This window comes from Pseudopipra pipra, chromosome 15 (assembly GCF_036250125.1).
Source record: "Pseudopipra pipra isolate bDixPip1 chromosome 15, bDixPip1.hap1, whole genome shotgun sequence".
NCBI lineage: Eukaryota > Metazoa > Chordata > Aves > Passeriformes > Pipridae > Pseudopipra > Pseudopipra pipra.
Genome location: NC_087563.1, coordinates 14,754,632 through 14,773,870, shown reverse-complemented (window position 1 = coordinate 14,773,870; position 19,239 = coordinate 14,754,632). Strand labels below are relative to the sequence as shown.

The 19,239-nt window shown below is 37.4% G+C and overlaps 1 protein-coding gene across 3 annotated transcripts in view; it reads left to right on the top strand.

Annotated features, from left to right (window-relative positions):
• Positions 1-16,293, top strand: part of CNOT6 (CCR4-NOT transcription complex subunit 6) — a 30,277-nt gene extending 13,984 nt beyond the window's left edge. For 2 of the 3 annotated variants that reach the window (XM_064672118.1, XM_064672119.1), the window contains exons 2-12: positions 1,245-1,358; positions 3,829-4,015; positions 7,419-7,504; positions 8,465-8,569; positions 8,661-8,729; positions 10,194-10,351; positions 10,855-11,009; positions 11,979-12,133; positions 13,098-13,328; positions 14,646-14,848; positions 15,528-16,293. In XM_064672118.1, coding sequence (XP_064528188.1) covers positions 1,247-1,358; positions 3,829-4,015; positions 7,419-7,504; positions 8,465-8,569; positions 8,661-8,729; positions 10,194-10,351; positions 10,855-11,009; positions 11,979-12,133; positions 13,098-13,328; positions 14,646-14,848; positions 15,528-15,740 — 1,674 coding nt within the window. In that variant the 5' untranslated portion in view covers positions 1,245-1,246 and the 3' untranslated portion in view covers positions 15,741-16,293. The remainder of the gene's footprint in view (positions 1-1,244; positions 1,359-3,828; positions 4,016-7,418; positions 7,505-8,464; positions 8,570-8,660; positions 8,730-10,193; positions 10,352-10,854; positions 11,010-11,978; positions 12,134-13,097; positions 13,329-14,645; positions 14,849-15,527) is intronic. The other variant, XM_064672120.1, reaches the window with a different exon arrangement.
• The last annotated feature ends 2,946 nt before the right edge of the window (positions 16,294-19,239 follow it).

Here is a 19,239-nt window from a genome sequence, read left to right as displayed (position 1 = left end):
AAATGTGATTTGAGCCACCATTGTTTAATATCTTTATTTCATATAAATACATTTATAGCTTGTTGCTTGTGCCTTTCTGTATGTATTTAGATGTGGCAGCTTAGGACACAGAAATATTGGCCATAAAAACTCTAGGATATATGTAGGGCAATGCAAAATCATTGCTCTTATTTGTGATAAATGTGATTTATACTCGAAGTCCTGTGTAACTTTAAAGCACTGAGCTAATTTATAAATTAATACAGTGTTGGTTTAGTTATTTAAAAACTGTGTAAGCTGGTTTTCCTCTTAAACTCAGTAAACCCCAGATGTATTTCTCCTGGGACAGAGGAGAACTAGCTCGTGGTGCAGGGAGGGTTATGGGACAGGGCTTTGTTATGGAGCCAGGAATCCTTTTTTCCACCCCTCTCCTCTTTGCACAGTACAAGTATGTTGATGTACAGGAAAGCTGGAAGGAGAGTGTTTTTAGAGAGGAAGATTTGCTGCTTCTCTCTCATGGTCCATGAGTGGGTATGGTAAAAAGAAATAACCTCGAAAAATGCTTCTTGCAAAGATACCAGGAAAGGCGCGAAAAAGAATGAGAAAAATGGAGTTAAATTTCAGTCTAAAAAACTTGGCTGCAGAAAGTGATAGAAAGGTCTACCTTGGGTACAATATATTCAGATTGCAAGAGTAGGCTGAAGGTTGGATTAAAACCTATAATTTTGCAGACTTAAAGAATTGAGGATCTTTTTGAAACCTTAATTCTTTCATGATGCTGATTTGTGTGAAAAGTTGAGAATTGCAGTAAACCTGGAACTGATAGATAATCAGATTTATTAGCTAATGTGTTCTGCATGAGCAGAAGTGAGATCCCAGATGTGGTGATCATCACTTTTTGAACTTTCATTGCTGAAGAACCAAGAGCCTGGAGTAGAATGGGTTGGTTTTGAAGGACATATGACATACCCATGGGAGGTGGCAGCAGACAACATATAAGTTGGTTTACAGATGTTGGTAAATTATTGGGTGGGGTGTTAGGCTGTCACCTGCCATTCTGGGAGCATCAGGAATCTCTCTTCTTCTATTTCCTAGCAGTTTTCCCATTCAGTGAAGTTCGTAAATGGGTGTGGGTTATCTTTATCCATAGGTTTGAAAACTATATGGAGCAAACATCCCATATGAAATCTAACTGAAACAGGAATTACTTTCTGAAGAATTCTCAGTATATAACATCTCAATTAATTGTCTTTTTGTCTCAACAGGAATGCCCAAGGAAAAGTACGATCCACCTGATCCACGGAGGATGTACACAATTATGTCCTCAGAGGAAGCAGCCAATGGAAAGAAATCACACTGGGCAGAGTTGGAAATAAGTGGTAAGAAACTGAGGCATGGGCCTGAGTTATAAACTCATTGCAAGTAGTATGGGCTGGGACAAGTAGTGTGGAGTGGAGGCACCCACCTTGAAGTGAGCCAGCAGAACACCAGGAGAGCAGCTGCCAGCTTTGGGTGTGAAGAGCGTGGGTTGGGAAAACATGGGGAGCTGTAGGAGAACTAAGCTGGGGCAGGTGGGGAATCCCCACGTGTAGAAAAGTTGTGAAGGTGAGGGTATGGGTGTGAGCTCTTTGTGTTTTAAGAAGATGGAGTGAGTGACAGCATGAATTTAAAATCTGATTTGTCCAAGAGAAGAGCGTGAGGTTGGAGTTGATCTGTAGGTGTGTGTCAGTGATGTACTTACTGTAAGTGATGGAACAGCAATGTGTTAGTCCATGACATAGTTTCTATTGAAGCAGAAATTTTCTGTTTAAAAGCAGTTGTAGATTTTACTTCATTCTTGAGATTAAAGACAATCCCCAGAGCCTCCAGGATCTGTGCAAGCTTTGAGATACTGTTTGACTCTTGGATCTTTTCTCAAAAATAAGATAATGCTCAGAATTTGTAAGCATGAATTTCAACTGATGTGGGACACTAGTGTCACCTGATTTTGCTGCAAAAAGTATGTTTTACAGGGCAATTCAAGCAAATATTTTAAGAATTAAAAATATTTTTTATGATGTTTGAAACTTAGGCTGAATTTTGTTTAAATATGGAGGTTCTTTATGAGACTGAAAAAATTGGCATGTGGTATTTCTAAAAGACTGTTCAATAGAGAAATTTATGGAAGAAGGAATAAACAGCCAGTTCATCACATTGTGGAGAGTCTTTCCATCCAGTTCATTGAATCTGTGTCTTGCTTCCAGTGGCACGTGCCTTACCACGTGAATGGCATTCTTTACTGAAGGTTACAGATGCAGAAACCCAGTTAAATGCTGCTTCAGGAATCAGCATTATATATCGGCATTAGGCTTGGAATCCTCTTGGACATCTGCTGCTCTGCATAGGAAGTGCATTAAGTGATGGCTCTTTCCTTTCATGCCTGGTAATCTCACTGCAGGCTCATTCCCGCCAAGAGAGGTGGTGCAGGGGAGAGGCTGGATCAGGGATGTGGATTGGAAATCCTGTCAGCTACAAGGGTTTCTTTGATCACAGTCACCTGTTTGCATTGGGGGTGGGGAAGAGGTGTTAATTCAGTTTTAAAAATGCAAAGAACTATTGATTTGTATTTAAAACCTTTCAAAAGGCGTCTTAACGAGCATTAGAGCAGCAGCAATCCTTTAAAAGCTGAAGGCATTTGCCTTGCAAAATAAAGCATGCAGTGTTTTTATTAGTTGTTCACACTGTCTCTTCCTTGCAAAATACTTGGCCATCTAATACAAAAAGGCACAAATGTTTTAACTGCTCTCCTTTAAATCGCTGGGCTTTTTTACTGCAGGGTTTTTTATACCCCTCACTTTGTTACAGCTTTACTGGAAATGATACCTGTGTTTAAACCTTTTGCCACCAGGGACTGAGTCCCAGATACACGTGTATCAGTGTAACTTTCCTCAGGCACGAAATATGAATTCTTTTGTTTTGAAGAAAATCATTTAAGGAAAAGAATTCTGAAGTGTGTATGTTGGTATAATATTAACCAGACTGTTCTTAACATCGATGAGTCACAGTGGGATTTCTAAAGTAACTTTTTGCCTTGGACAAACTGGGGTTGATTCTCCTCTTCTAATGCTTTTGGTGTACAGTGAGATGACTTCTGTAAACGGAAAAGGATCTCCTGGGGGAAATGTGCATTTCCTGAGGGAAAAAAAGTCTTGGAGAGAAGAAATGTTTTGAGACCTTCTGATGATATCTCACATTCCTTGCATGTGGCAATGTAAAAATCTTGATTCTGTCACACAAATCCATGTTTCCACCCTTCAGTTTATACAAAAAATCATACCTTTTTTTTAAATATCTGGCAATAGTTTATGCAGCTTTTAGTTGAATACCAGATGGAAATCCATGTTCTCAACTAAGCATCTTAGTCACCCTAAATATAGTGTTTCTATCTGTTCTTGGCTGGATTAATGCCATAGAATAAAGATTTTTGGTTTGAAAGATGTGCAGAGATAAGGGCCAAAGCTCTTTCATCTCAAACATAAAGCATAATTGAAAAAAATCTGTTTCTTACACCTCTGGTAATTATTAAATTCATGGTCAGCTAGTAAATATGTCTTGTCTTGTATGAAACTTGAGAAAGATGTTTAAACCTTAAGTATAGATTGGGAAAAACAACATAAGCATCCCTGGCAATACATTGTATTGTCTTGTCCATTGAAAAATTTTTTATCTATAGAATTGGTGATTAATGGAATTCTCATTGAATAAAATAATAGTGATAAAACCCACAACAAAACCCTAACAGAACTTCCCTCAAATGCGTTATTATTGCTAAATCTAAAATGTTCTATTTTCTCTTCCTTCCTTCCACAGGGAAAGTGAGAAGCTTAAGTTCATCGTTGTGGACACTGACCCATTTGACAGCTTTGCATCTCAGTGACAATTCCTTATCCCGTATTCCTTCAGACATTGCCAAGCTTCACAATCTGGTATATCTGGACTTGTCCTCTAATAAAATTCGCAGTTTACCAGCAGAGCTCGGAAACATGGTGTCACTCAGGTATGTAAATCTTAACAGGAGTTAAAATTGGTCTTTAATTGTCTTTGTAGCAACAGTTTAAATTTCAGCATAAGTAAGTTCCCCCTTCCTCCCTTCTTATCTGTCTCCTGAATACTTGCTGTGGTCTGTGAAGCTACAGCAGTGCTGGCTTTTCTGTGATCTCCTGTTCCAGTGTATGACAGCACAGAATGAGCCTCAGAAGTGCTTGGTTTGATGGCAATCACCTATTTTATATTTATCCAAGTCAGGTTTCCTTTCAGGCATTTTCTTCCAGACTCTTTTACAAATCTTTTATCTGGTGTTTTTCTCACAGAGTAACTGATGCACCAAAAAATTTGCTTTTAACTCATAGTAAGGTAGGAGAGAGGTCAGATTAAACATTTATAATCATGTTAACTACAGTTTTTTCCTCTTTGTGCATATTTAGTGATTATTCCTAACAATAGTTCTTATTCTGTTTATTGTATAACAATTACAACGTATCTAGTATATCTCCTCCCCACCTTTGCTATGATGTAACTGCATTCCTGTGCAAACTGGGGAGGAGGAAAAAATGTTCTAAACACAGCTTTTTGATTTATTTTTTTTTCCCTTCAATTTTGCAATGCTGAGATGTGCAAAGTTAGCATGGAATGAGAACTCCTTTTGGAATCGAAACATGCATAGTGATGCCTATGCTGATTATGCTTAAGGCTGCAGTATTTCACTTTGTAGAAACACTGTTATGTAAATATATAAATTATTTATATAAGACTAAATATTTGCAGGCAACAGTCTTTGACCCAAAGGAAGAGCTTTATCTTTGGTTTATTAGACAGTTGCCAGTAATTGCTTTCATTGCTGTTAATTTTGAAGACACTTATGAACAGCTTTCTTAAATCCAGAAAGTCTAAAAGTAATGAGAATGTTATTAGAAGTAAAGACCACAATAGAGAAATGGGCTGCCAGCACAGCTTTCATGAAACTGGAAGCAAAGCAAGTTTGTGCATAGAAATATCAGTCATTGCATTTTCTTCTCCTTTAGAAAAGTCTGCTCTGTTGGGGAGGATTAGAGTAGCTGATTAAATTGGTACTAAATGCTCAAATTCCAGAGCAGTTCAAGTCTCAACCCTGGAGGCTGAGCAAAGAGATCCTGCTTTGTGAAGCATAATTGGCAGCTCTGTTTTGTAGTGTGTTGTATAGTTGTTTTCAGCTGTGAAGTAGTCTGTTCTGAGTTCTAGTTCTTTGCATTACTTTTTCTATTAAAAGCAGTTATTAGTAACAGGTTTCTTCCCTTCTTTATCCACTCCTGGGGTATTGTGAGCTAGTAACCCTAAATTTACTGGAATATTCTCAAATTCATCTTTGTACTTCATTAACATCCTTCCAGTCTTCTTCCTTTTACAACATTTTTGTAAGTGTAATGCCCATGACATGGAGATGGCTCAGCAGTGTGGAGTCAGCAGGAATGTCAGAAGTCATTACACCTTCTGCCCAGCACTCTTCCCGATTTATTCTGGCTGTGAGGCTTCAGCCCTTCCAAGTTTCGTTTGAGTAAAGAAGGCTAAATCTTGTAGATGTGAGATGTGTAGCTAAGGTCTAGGATCACACTAGTTCTCTGTTTATGACCTAAACATAACACTTGAGCCTGGGTCTCTGGATGTGAAAAGCTGTGCATTAATCCACAGCATCCTCTGTCCTCGGTAACTGCAGCTGGTCCGTGGTTGCTTTTCACTGTGGTGAAGGTGAAGAAAAGCCCATAAGCACATCCTGTGTGATAGTGCACTGCAGGTCTCAGCTGGGCCAGGGTCTTATGTTTCAGGCTGGCTCTTACTGCAGACACTTCCCATGGCTTCTGGGAAGTCGTTCAAACCAACGGTAATTCAATGCTGGGCATTGCTGATATCCTGAGCCACAGAAATCATTTGTGCTCTCACCAGTGAGAACTGATAACAGCTTTTCCAGCTCCCACATCTGGAGCTCTGGGTTTGGTCTGTACAGCAGAGCTCACCCAAGGCTCCTTTCATCTCCCTTTTTACTGCAGGTAGTTGAAAAAAGAGGTGTCAGAGCAGTAGGATTTCTGATCTTTGCAGAAAGAGGAGAAAAAATAAACACTGTAATATGTTATCTTGGAAAGCTCAGCTGTAAAACAGATTCTCTTGACATGCTTGAAAGAACTTGAGTGCACCCTTGGTACGTTTGCAGATGACACAGAGTTGGGTGGAAGTGTCAGTCTGCTGGAGGGTAGGAAGGCCCTGCAGAGGGCTCGATGGACCGAGGCCAGTTGTGTGAGGTTCAATAAGGTGAAGTGCCAGGTCCTGCACTCTGATCACAACAACCCCCTGCAGTGCTCCAGGCTGGAGGAACAGTGTCTGAAAAGCTGCCTGGGGGGAAAGGACCTGGGAGTGCTGTTTGACAGTGGCTGAGCATGAGCCAGTGTGTGCCCAGATGGCCAAGAAGGCCAATGGCATCGTGGCCTGTGTCAGCAGTAGTGTGGCCAGCAGGACCAGGGCAGTGATCATCCCCTTGCACTTGACAATGGTGAGGCCACACCTCGAATCCTGCCTTCAGTTTTGGGCCCCTCACAACAAGAAAGATATTGACAGCTTCAAATGCTGTTATGTAGAAATCTAAAAGAGTTAAGATAACTCTTGGCATCCAGGTTTCCGGGTTTTTTTCTTTTTTTTTTTCCTTTTTTGTTGCCCAGAAAATACCCTACAAGTCTCTAGGCACCAAGTCGTAAAAACTTCAAAGCAGCAACTTTATATTGACTGTGATTCTATGAAAGTCTTCACTGCTTAGTGGGAATGTATTTGAGAAAGTGAAAAGCTCCTAACAAGTCCATTTACTTTGCTCAATTTGTTGAGATATTAGAATTCAGGACATGAATTCTGTTACTGTCTGCATATTGGTTTTGTCAGTTAAAAAGCACATATTTTGTCTTAACCCTGAAATTATGAAAAGAAAACCACCCAAACCAATGGAAAATTACTGTTGTGAATGACTATTGCATGGTAATGTCAGTTCTAATCATACTGCCACGATCCTGGCTTTTTTTCTTATTTGTTTTCAAATAATTTCCCTTTATTTGGTCTTCAGTCACAGCCAAACTGTTTCATGGTCTGGTTTGTCTGAGCTCTTAGTGCTTCATCACTTGTAGATATTGAAGTGTTTTATTACTGCTAATGTTTGCAAAATGTCTGACTGTTTAAGATAAAGCTCCTTTCCTCTGTACTTTAATAATAGGTGTTTTGTCTGTGTGTGTGTCCCAGTACAGCAGGATTTCCCCAACTATTGCTGTTTAGTCTTTCAATATTGTGGTTTGCAGTATATTGATTCTCTTCTGGTTCAATTGTTGTACTGTACTGCTGCAGACAAATGTTACTCTGTTTTCAGCCCTGTATGATTCTTGCTCTGTCTACAGGGAACTACATTTAAATAACAACCTGTTACGAGTTTTACCTTTTGAGCTGGGAAAACTGTTCCAGTTACAGACTTTGGGTCTGAAAGGTATTACTGCTTTTTTTTTTTTTCTTGGTATCCATGCTTGTTTAGTGATATCACTCTTGTAATGGCTGTAGACTGCCAGTTCATAAAATGTTACTGATTAGCAATCCCAGATGCAGCTACTCAGTCCACATTTATAAATACTGTTATTTAGGGATTATTTAGAAAAATAACAAGTTTGGCAAAGCAGTGCACACATAAAGAGGTTTGCTTCTCTTTTTGCAGAGTGAGCAGAAGCTTTCTGTTGCTTGCATAGGGTTTGAATGCAGTGGTGCTTTAACTAAGAAATAGTCTGTAGTTAAATGTAGGTACATCTCGAACCAGAAAGGGAACATGCTTTATACAGCTGCAGGGCACTCTGCTGTTTATGCAAGCACCAATTTAAGTCTTGCCTTTTTTTTTTTTTTGCTCTGAACTGTATGGATTCTAGCTATAAAATTGCTGACCTTGGGCAATTTCAATCACAAAATCAGGAGCACTGTGGAATATAATACCTCTAAACACTGTTGAGTCTCAAAATCTGTTTTTCTCCCCCTTAAACCTGGGTAATTGCAGTGTGTGTTGTCCATGACAACTCTTGCAATCTGCTTATGTTTGGCAGATGGCAGAGTCTCTGCTCAGATCTGCCTGGCAGATAAACTGATGGTGGATGTTTCACTCACGCTGAGCAGAGGTGGCTCCTGTGTTTGGGCTCATCAGCTCAGCCTGTGTGTTGTGCCACACCAGTTCTTCACTACTCCTTGGTCCAGGGACCACCCCTGGGGGTTCAGTCAGAAGGCAGTCTCACTAGAGCTATCCACACATCCAGTGTTTTGTGGGATTGAAGACCTGAGATCTGAAACCCCAAAATAGTTCATAGTAGGTGTGGTATCTTTTCTCCCAGAGGCCAGCTTTAAACACTGATATATAAGTTTATAATAGTTCTGTATATTTTATTCAATATTCCTGTGAATTGGTTTGCAGGAAACCCACTTACACAGGATATTCTGAACCTGTATCAGGAACCAGATGGGACACGAAGGCTACTGAACTATTTGCTTGATAATTTGGCAGGTACTGCAAAAAGAAGTAAGTGATCATTCTTAAAACATTTATTTCTGCTGTGTAAAATATATGTGATTATAATTTGTTGTATCTCTATTTTAAAATGTTCCCATAGTTTCAACAGAACAGCCACCTCCAAGATCTTGGATTATGTTGCAAGAACCAGACCGTACAAGACCAACAGGTACTGTAACACTGGAAGGGGTTTTCCTTTCTTCTTCCTTTTTTCCTTTTAATGAAAGATGTTGATCTTCACTGGGAAAAAAAAAAAATCAGTGCTTAAATTAACCAGTCATCTCTGCAGTGCTGACCAGCCAGCTGAAGTCGTTCTGTCCCAGTTGGAACACCTGTTCCAGATTTACCCATGGTTTACTCTGAAGTAATTTCTTTTTAATTAATGTCCTTCTCACAGGAATTGAAATTGTTGTCCACAATTAGTTAAATAGTGGAATTTTAACAGGCTTAATTTAACACTTGTTGAAGAATAAAAAAATGGAAGAATATAAGCATAATTTCCAAAAAACATAGATTTTTTTTTTTTTTAAGTAACCAATGTATTATCTTTGACTGCACTTTTCTTGCTGTTGGGATTCAAGTAAGTTTAATTCTTTGCTGATTTTTTTGCTGCATAAATTATCTAAAATATAGCCCTTTCTATTTATCTGCACACCAGAAATTGGTGTATTTCTCAGTTACTGCAGTGATCTCTCTTTCAGGGCTGTTGTACATTACTTTCCCCTGTTGATTTTATTAAGGCAGTTGCTTCAAAGGTCATGCTGTAAATGCAGCTTGTCTTTTGCTGTCACCTGTTTATTTGTTTGTTTTCAAAATGCTGGGCTTTGAAACAATCGGCCCCAGATTGTTTCCTCAATTTTCAGTATCTTCAAACAATGGTCTTGGGTTTTATTTTTCCCATGTTTTAGAGGAGCTCTGAGTAAGCTTCCAGTATCTCATTGTTGTTCAAGTACCTCATTCCTGAAGTGCTTTTGAAAAGCAAACAAACCCCAAAAAAGCAATGAAGCAACCCCCTAAATCCATGCTGCTGGATTACATGTCAAGTTGCCCCAAACTGTCTCATTATTATATTACTCCTATTTCAAATGAATACAGAGTAGATGTTTCGTGTCTTCTGCCTGAATTGTAAGCTTTTCGAGGTGGAAATAGCTGGGGGGTTATTTTGCCTATACCTTTTCTTTGTTTGAAGAGATCCTTAGCCTGCTGTTACAGTTTGTGATGGTAATAATTAAGGTAGATTTTTAAGAATCTTAATTAAAGACTTGCATACCTTTGTATAGCTGGCAAATATAAGCATTCAGATACACTTACCTTGGTTTGGGTTTTTCACAGTACAGCACCACTTAGCAAAAAATGTGTTTGTCTGCTGTTTACTGCATCAGTCATATAAGGGGTGGGGGGTGTTTGTTTCCTAATTAAATGCTAGAAAACAGATGCCAGAAGTCCAGAGTTGTAATTTTTCTCCCTAGAAAGCCTGACAGTTTTTCTCAGCGTAGATAAATATGCTGTGTTTTGGTTGAAACAAATGAGGCACGAATTGATGAATTTGCAGAAGACAAAAGCCAAGAACATAACTGTATAGTTTTTTTAATATATCAGTGTGTAATTATTGATTAAAATCACTGTTCTGCAGCCTTGTTCTCTGTCATGTGTTACAACGTCCTCTGTGACAAATATGCCACCCGGCAGCTGTATGGCTATTGTCCATCTTGGGCCTTGAACTGGGAATACAGAAAAAAAGCCATTATGCAGGAAATCCTGAGCTGCAATGCTGACATCATAAGCCTGCAGGTAAAAGATACACCATTCTTTCTTTCTATTCCCATGTGCCGGGTTTCTTCACGTTAAATGTATTTATAGTAAACGTTCTGTTTTCAAAACCTTGTGGAAACAAAAGGAAAAAAGAAGCGATGTTTAGAACGTTATTTGTTGCTTGACATCAAAAGAATACTTTCAGCCCCCGCAGTTGGAATGGGAACCAGCAGCCCCTGATCAAAGAAGTGTACGTGGGGGTGTCTTTGTGCCCGTGTGTGTATGTGGGGCTCTAATTGACACATTTTCAAATAAGAGGCTTGAGATAATCATAACTCGGGGGATTACAGAAATTCATTTATATTTTCTTAAAATAAGGATATTGCTCTCAAATTTGCATTCTCTGATGCACTTAATTCCTAGATTTCTTTTTTCCCTTAAATCTAATTTGAAAGTGATTTACACTTCTGAAGAGACTAAATAATATCAGTCTTCTGTGTTTTGCTAACAGTACGTTCATGCTGCTCTGCCTTATTTTACAGGAGGTTGAAACGGAACAGTACTACAGCTTTTTCCTGGTAGAGTTGAAAGAACGTGGCTATAATGGATTCTTCAGTCCAAAATCTAGAGCTAGGACAATGTCAGAACAGGAAAGAAAACATGTTGATGGTTGTGCAATATTTTTCAAAACAGAAAAGTAAGTGATGTGTTTTGCAAAACCTTCTGTTGTCTCTTGCTGTCTTTCACATAATTTCTCAGGTCAGTCCAGAGCTCAAACAGTTTGGCATTAATCGCCCTTTTGTAGCCATGCAGGGTTTCTTGCAGAGCAGTCCTACCCCTAGAAGGGGAGTGGTCTGTGTGAGAGAAATCATTCTGTGTAGAATTAGCAGTAAAATATTTTAGCTTGAAATTTTCTTTTAAGGTGAAATTTCATTTTGTTTGAGCAGTGCTGGTTTGGGAGTTCACTAAATTATACTAAAATTGTTGAGTGTCTGTGTCCCAACCATTAGGTGGTAATAATAAAAAAGAAGAAATTAATGAAAAATGAAGCAAATTTTCTTGGTTTTTTTTTTTTTTGAGTAAAGGAATTTATAATCCCCCAAATTGCTGAAATAAGACCTCAGATGGCATTGACTTTTTGATGTATTAGGCTTCTGGTAAATTGAAAGTCAAAGCACTTGGTATCACTCCATGCTTCTGTAGAAAAAAGTAATAATTTAAGAGCTGTAGATACTGGTTGTATCATATTGCACTTGCACAGCTGTTTGGATTTGAGGGTGGTAATGTCCCTTCCATTCCTCTGTGTCCACAATTAAGTGCAGGTGCCAGTTTTGATGCCAAGTGGCTTATTAAAATTATTTAGTCCCTCTCTATTAAACCTGCATCTTTGACCTCGAAACTGATGCAGAATTAAAAACAAGGTTGACTTTTTTTATAGTGTCTCAATAAAATCTTTTAATTGAAACTAAAGTAGTATAAAATACATGAAAATTGCTAGGAAAACTATATCCCTTGATTTCAGTTTAGGATTTTATGAACTGATGTGACTGGCTGAGACTTTCACATCATAAACATGTTTGAGATTCAATTAAAAGGTGAATTATCTATAACATTTCCTACTGTATCTGGCTGCTGAAAAAAGTACACATGATGTTTTTTCTTTCAGATTTACTTTGGTTCAAAAACATACTGTTGAGTTCAATCAACTAGCAATGGCAAACTCAGAAGGGTCAGAAGCTATGCTGAACAGAGTTATGACAAAAGATAACATTGGAGTTGCTGTACTGCTAGAACTGCGAAAGGAATTGATAGAAATGTCATGTAAGTCCCATTTAATTTATTTTTTAAAATAGATTGTACTTTGTAAATGAAAAAATTTACTTTTGTCATAGTAAACGAGAAACTAGGTTCTGCAGGTGAATATGGCTTGGCACATTGTGTGTTCAGACAAATTTATTCCCAAAGGAGATTTGGGGAAAAGTCACACTGTTTAAATTATGAAGATTTTTTTCCCCCCACTTATATTTTTTAAGGAAAAAAAGCTATAAAGGCTTGAGTTTGAGTGATTTTGTTGTTGGTTTTTTGGTGGTGGTTTTTTTCCCTTGAAGTTTATAAGTATCAAAGAATTGGTGGTGTTAGTTGTGTGTATCTGCATCATTTTAGCTTGTTATTTTCTTTCTGTTGTCATACAACCTGTTTGTTCTGCCCTGTCATTCTTAATTTAGGAAATGTAAATTGGCTTTATAAGTATCGCAGTGGGAACCTACTCAACCTGTGTTATATTTATCGAAATGATATTCTGTTAATTCAGATTCTAACAAACAAGCCTTTTAAAAAACACTTCTAGCAAGAGAGGTAACTTAGAATGTGAATAACTTAGAATTCAGAGCTCACTGCCTAATAAGATATGAGCAGTGCCTGTTTACTGTCACAGCCTGAGGAAAACATGTAATTTTTTAGAACAACACTATTTGCCTGTAATTAGATTATCTGTTATTTATGTTAATTCACAGCATTCTTGGATACATAAGCATCACATGTAACAAGATGGTTGAACCGCTAATGGTCTTGAAAGTGAAATATCATTCCTAATGCTTTGCATCCACTAAAACACTTGGTAGATATAAGAGGACTTGTCTGACCCTCTTGATTTAAATGGTATTAACCCTCTTGAAGTCATACTGGTATTTTATGTTTTGGTTCCCTCAAACATTTTGTTTAAACTTCAGTAATACTGTTTTCTGTTGCCGACCATGTAAAGTAAATAACTGATTTTAAATTTTAGCTGGAAAACCACATCTTGGGATGGAAAAGCAGCTAGTTCTTGTAGCTAATGCACATATGCATTGGGACCCAGATTATTCTGATGTGAAGCTGGTTCAGACTATGATGTTCCTGTCCGAGGTAAAGAACATTATTGATAAAGCTTCTCGTAGTCTCAAACCTGGTGTTTCGGGAGAACTTGGAACCATTCCACTTGTACTGTGTGCAGATCTCAATTCTCTACCAGACTCTGGTAAGAGTTCTATTTCTTATTCTTTAGACTGTTTCAAGTGTGTAACAATTTAAAGTTCTTGCTTTTTTAAAGGAGTTTTCAACTTAGAGAATGCATTGTTTGATAATATAAGCTCTAAAGCTACTACGAGAATAGAAGTAAGAGAGAGAAGGTAAAACTGTTTAATTTGTGAGTGACCTTATTGTTATGCAGTAGTATAGCTATGTCAGGTCTTTCAGAAGCATTTCCACTATTATCTTAAAATACAGGAATGGAAAGGAAAAGATATCTTCCAGAAATAACTGGAAACATGAATGTGTTGCTGATAATTGGGTTTTCTTAATTGTAAGTGTGAGAAGATAATTTCTTATCTTTAAAGTTACCACCATACAATCATTTTTTGTAGCTCCATTTTTTGTAGAGCTTCTAAAATTCAGTATATCCCCTTCAGACAGGGACTCTTCAGAGCTCTTTATTAACAGGGAACTTTATTTTTTTTACTTGGTGGCAACTTCATAAAATGCAAGAGAAGAACAGATTCAGTGATTGCCACCTTGGCTTCCTCAGGTACCCAGCTGAAGTGCTGAACTCAAGAGCCATCCTTCCTTTCTTATTGATGGTTGTTCAATGTAATAATCTCCATTCTTGGTCCCCTTTCCTTCGGGCTTCATCTTGGCAACTCTTAACATCTGTTAGGGTTGAGAGGAGCAGTTACTGCTCAGCAGGACTGGAAATTTGATTCTTTTTGATCCCAGGAAGCCCAATATCTCTAGTGGCGATTGCAGTTCACGTGTCTCATTGTCTTCAGAACAATGAACTGCTTCTTTTACCTGCCAGAATATCAACACAGTTATTCTGAAACTGAGGCACAGTCACAGTTTTCCATGACACAAGTCTTGTCCATTTGGCTTTGCAGCCCCTTTAAAGTTAACTTTATTTGAAGTAGAGTTTCAGAAATTGGCTCTTTTGCAGCACTTTAGCTGAAGAACATTGAAGGACAGGACCTGAGCATAGAAGCAAGGAGAGAAGGAAGCTGACTGCCTAGCACTGATAGAATTTTACTTCTGAATTTTTCATCTTCCCTTTCCCAACCTATTCCTTATTAACCTTCTCATTTTTTTCTAATCAAAGCATGCCTCATTATTTTAGGTGACATTTACTCATGATGTACATTGTCCTGTAATATTTTAAAAGAAATACTGTTAACTGTATTGTGTACATGTTAAGGTTTTGCTTATATAAAGCATAATGTTGCATGTATGACTTCAAGAACCTAAACACACTTATTTACTGAGTGACTGTTAATCCCTTCCTGTGTGTATGTGTTTCTCTTAATAGGTGTCGTTGAGTACTTGAGCACTGGCGGAGTGGAAACAAACCACAAAGATTTTAAGGAACTGAGATACAATGAAAGTCTCACTAACTTCAGCTGTAATGGAAAAAATGGGACAACAAATGGAAGAATTACACATGGTTTCAAGTTGAAGAGTGCCTATGAGAATGGTCTAATGCCTTACACAAATTACACATTTGACTTCAAGGTAAGGACTTGGCTGGTATTTCGGAAAAGTTTTTTCCAGTTTTAAGTGTAACTAATGTGATTTGCTGTATGAAGTTTAACAAATAAGTTAATCTGTTGGTGCAGCTAACTAGATTCACCAAGTTTATATTTAAAACATAGCAAACTAGAATGCCCAACACTTTGGTCTCCTGGAAACCAGATTTTCCTTTTTAGTAACTTGCAATAGATTTGCAAGAATTGGAAATTCTTGCTGTTAACCTTCCCTGTAAACAGTATTTTAATACCCCAAGCTAAATGACACAGTACAACAGGAGCACTTAAGCTGTCAACTGCAAGGAAATAATCCATGTTGCTTCTGGAAAACTCTCAGTTCTCTGTTGCCCAGTGAAAACAAGGATGGCTTTTTTCCTCCTCAAAACCAGAGCCAAATGGGATTTGAAGCTCTGTAGGAGGTTGGAAATTACAACCCACAGAAGCACAGCAGAAGTGATACAGGGTGGGCTTTTCTTTTGTTCTCCTAATCTATATTGAGCAACCCATGGGATATAGGAAGAAGAAATCTCCTAAACTGATGATGTGCTATAGAGAAGGAATGGGGTATTTCAGTTACCAGTAACACTGAGCTCACCTCTTGTTTGGGAGAATAACTTTAGTCATGAATAAACACTAACAATGTTTTTTTTCCCCTCTTGTTTTAGGGTATTATTGATTACATCTTCTACTCTAAACCTCAGCTAAACATACTTGGCATTCTTGGACCTTTGGATCATCATTGGTTAATAGAGAACAATATAAGTGGTTGTCCACATCCACTCATCCCTTCTGACCACTTCTCACTTTTTGCACAACTGGAGCTTTTGCTGCCTTTCCTGCCTCCTGTAAATGGAATCCATCTCCCTGGCAGGAGGTAGTCAAATACATTTTAGAGGGCAACCTCAATCTAACTTGTACAATTGTAAAATCTGAATATAGAGGAGTGAGGTATGGCCAACAGGGATTTTTTTTTCTTAATAATCTTAATCTTAAATCTAATTATTTGCTAAAGACATAGTAAAAGCCAGGTGCTATCAACAGACACAATTCTGAGCCCAATATACTTTGTATACTGTTCGACAGCGATTGGTGCATTTGCACCTTTCTTTAATACGTTACAATTAACCTTCCTGTTTCTTTTATCCAACGTGACATTTTCATGCCTTGAAATAGGGAATTGTTATACAGTGTATTCTCTTTGCACAGTTATCTGTAGCACTACTTTTTTGAGGCCAGTAGGAACATCCACAGAACATTCTCCGTACTTCACTCCCTCCTTTTTCAGACTTGTTTGTAAAATATAGAATTTGAATTTAGCCTTTATTGATTGTATATGAACAACAGAAAACCTGATTTATGAGATTTTGTACTTTAAAAAAAAAAAAGAAAATTCAGATTTGGAAAATGATTGTATTGTAAACTAAGGCTAAATTTTTATCTGTTTTCATGTGTTATAAAGGCCAGCTTGTAAAAGAGGTTGTCACAGGTTTTCTCTGCTAGTGATTTGCACTGTTAGGGTTTCGTTAGCCCTTTTATACTACTTTTTATGTTCAATTGAGAACGTTGCTTTCAAAATCCAAACCTATAAAATCTTAATATCTTACAGAGATAACTAAATACATTCTGTCTATTTCTGATTTTAAAAAAAAAAAAGAGAGAAAAGCATAGAGTTCTCGCAGAACAGATAAGCTAAGCAGTGAATATAAGTAGACCTGTATGGATTGAAAGTTATTGCTGATGTGTATACACTCAGATATTTTTCTCATCTCTAACTTTTGAAGTAAAATCTAGGGATACTTGTGTACAGCTTCTTCATTTCTGTTTTAAATATTTGTCCTATCTCCACTGTGCCTGCTTAAATTTGTTCTCAACTAGCACTGCCTGTGCATGCAGAGAGATCCTGTGCATCCTCTTTTATTTTTTTAAATAATGTTAACACTTGTGAAAATTTTATGAAGATACTTTTGTATAAGCTGTGGCATCTTTTTTTCCTTTGTGAAGCATTGAATATCACACTTTGGAACATGTTCAGGTTATGGGTACACAGTTTCTAGCTTCTAATGCCCATGCACTGCTTCTTTCAGTGTCATTGCACAGTGCCGTTTTTCCCACTAAGAATTACTATCATGTGGATTCTCTTTCGTTTCAGTGTGTTCCTCAGTTTCAGAAAGTATAATTCCTTGAAGATACAAACCTAGCCCTACATTTTCTATTAATGAAGCAGTGTAAAATAAATGCATTTTCAATACAGGTCCCAAAGACAATTCTTCAGATCATTTTTTTTAAAGTGACCAAGTCTTATTTTAAAGTGTCAAGCAAGACTGAAGTTCTGGTGTACCCTCAGTGCCATTTGTGTCATGAAGCCAAGTATGTAACAGCTTACAAATTTAACTTGTCTATTTCTATCCTAAAAGGGAGAATTTATCGTCTCCTTAAACTAATACAACTTGAATAATCAATGTAAAAAAAAAATAAATAAAGGAGATAGAGAGCTTGGTCTTAAACAGCTTTTGTTTCAGCTGCGGGCAGGGAAGCAAAAGGACACTGAGCATTAAGAGAAAACTTTCTAAATATTGTGAATTTTTTTATATATAAGAGAGTGAATTGGTAATAATGATTCAAAATTTTATTGAAAAGTAGTCAGCACACAAGTGTGCTCAAACCGTTCTGTTGTAAGCTCAAAGTGAAAATTGCAAACAGTTCGGATGTGTAAAATGTACATTTTAAAATTTCAATAGGAGAAATCTTGATCTTGAATCCTTGTCTGGGACCTGATCTCTTGGGGTTATTTTGTTTTGGTTTTAGTTGTAAAAACACCAAACATGTCCAGTTTATAATCAGTACATTGAAATGCTGGTAGTATTGCTGTAGTAGACTTAATGCGTAGTGTTATTTTTTTTCTGTTTGTTTTTTGGGGTTTTTTTGTAAAGTGTGAATAAAAGGTGTTATACTCATGTTTCCTTAATGATGTCTTGGTAATGTACATCATGACAATTTCCAGTAATGATGAGCCAATTTAGCTTGTCAGACTAAGCAAACTATTTTTCTTTTCTGATTATCTGGATTGTGTAAGGAGTCCAGAAAGCTTTACAGAAGGGGAAGGGAAGCACTTACTCATTTTGTATTTTTAGAGGGGGATAATTTACTTTATTAGATGCTGGAGCTTGAGTGCACTTGTTAGATTCTAAAGGTTTGAGCTTTATCCAGTATGTGTTCTCCTCTATTGCTTAGTCTTAAAAAAATATTTGGATTTATGACAGCATGTGAAAATATGGCCCCTTGTGCTTTTGGAGACACAACTGTTCCTGCTGAGTCACCTTATGGTCTAAGGGTCCATTTGAATAACTGTTTCCTCCAGCTTTTTTATACTGTCCATCAGGTCCTGATTGAAAACCCACTGAATCCATTGAAGACACTCCTTTGACTTCACTGGGTTTTAACTGGACTGCAGCTGTGACTCGGGGGCTGAAGGAAGGAAGGAGAAATGTTTTGAATATAGGGAAAGACCAGATGGCACCAAAACAGAGCTGAGATTAACTTTGTCAAACAATCTTTCAAGGAAAACATATTCTTGTGTCAAACAAATCTAACTCAAAAGTCTCAATTTCCAGCTATAACATAGAATAAGGCAATAAACCGTGTCTTCACAAAATCAAAATGTTTGCTTCATAGTTTTTAACATGCAATGGTTATTTGCAATATTTTTATTCAAGGTGGTTTTGGGTGTTGCCATAATTGTACCTTCAGTGTTCTTGTTGTAAAAGCACATACAGCAAAAGTCACAGAACATCCTTGGGGTTGAAAGGATTTATTTAGGTTAGACCAGGCTTTTTTCCACTTAAAGTACACTCTGCCATATCTTGTCTAGTTTTATTTACATTTACCAAGAATTCTGGGTGTCAAAAGTGTAAATTGAAATATACCTTTAACTAAAAGAATTGATTAGAGTACAAGACTAATACCACAAGTTACTGCTTTTATCATAACACAAATAGGGGGGAAAGGAGCATATAAGTTGGTGCAAGTTGTAATTATTTTGTCCTTTTAGCAGCTTTAAATTAAAAAAAAAGGTAAAATTGGCTAGCATTTGACAGAACTATTTTGAGAACATTGTATGCATCTTTGATGTAACTGTAGCAAGTCTCTCAAGGTGGTTTTTTTTTTAGAGCAGGCTTAGAAAATACCTTATGCTTTGCTTTTTCAGCCACACAAAACCTGTATGAAAGACAAAATAATTGCAACACCATTGGGGGTGGAGAAAACTAATTACACTGTAAAACTTTAAAAAAGTTCAGTTAACCGCTTCAGTAGCAAGCCTTTCTCATTCAGCCAGACACAGTATTTTTTAGTATGTTAACTGCTATTCTTTTCCTTTGG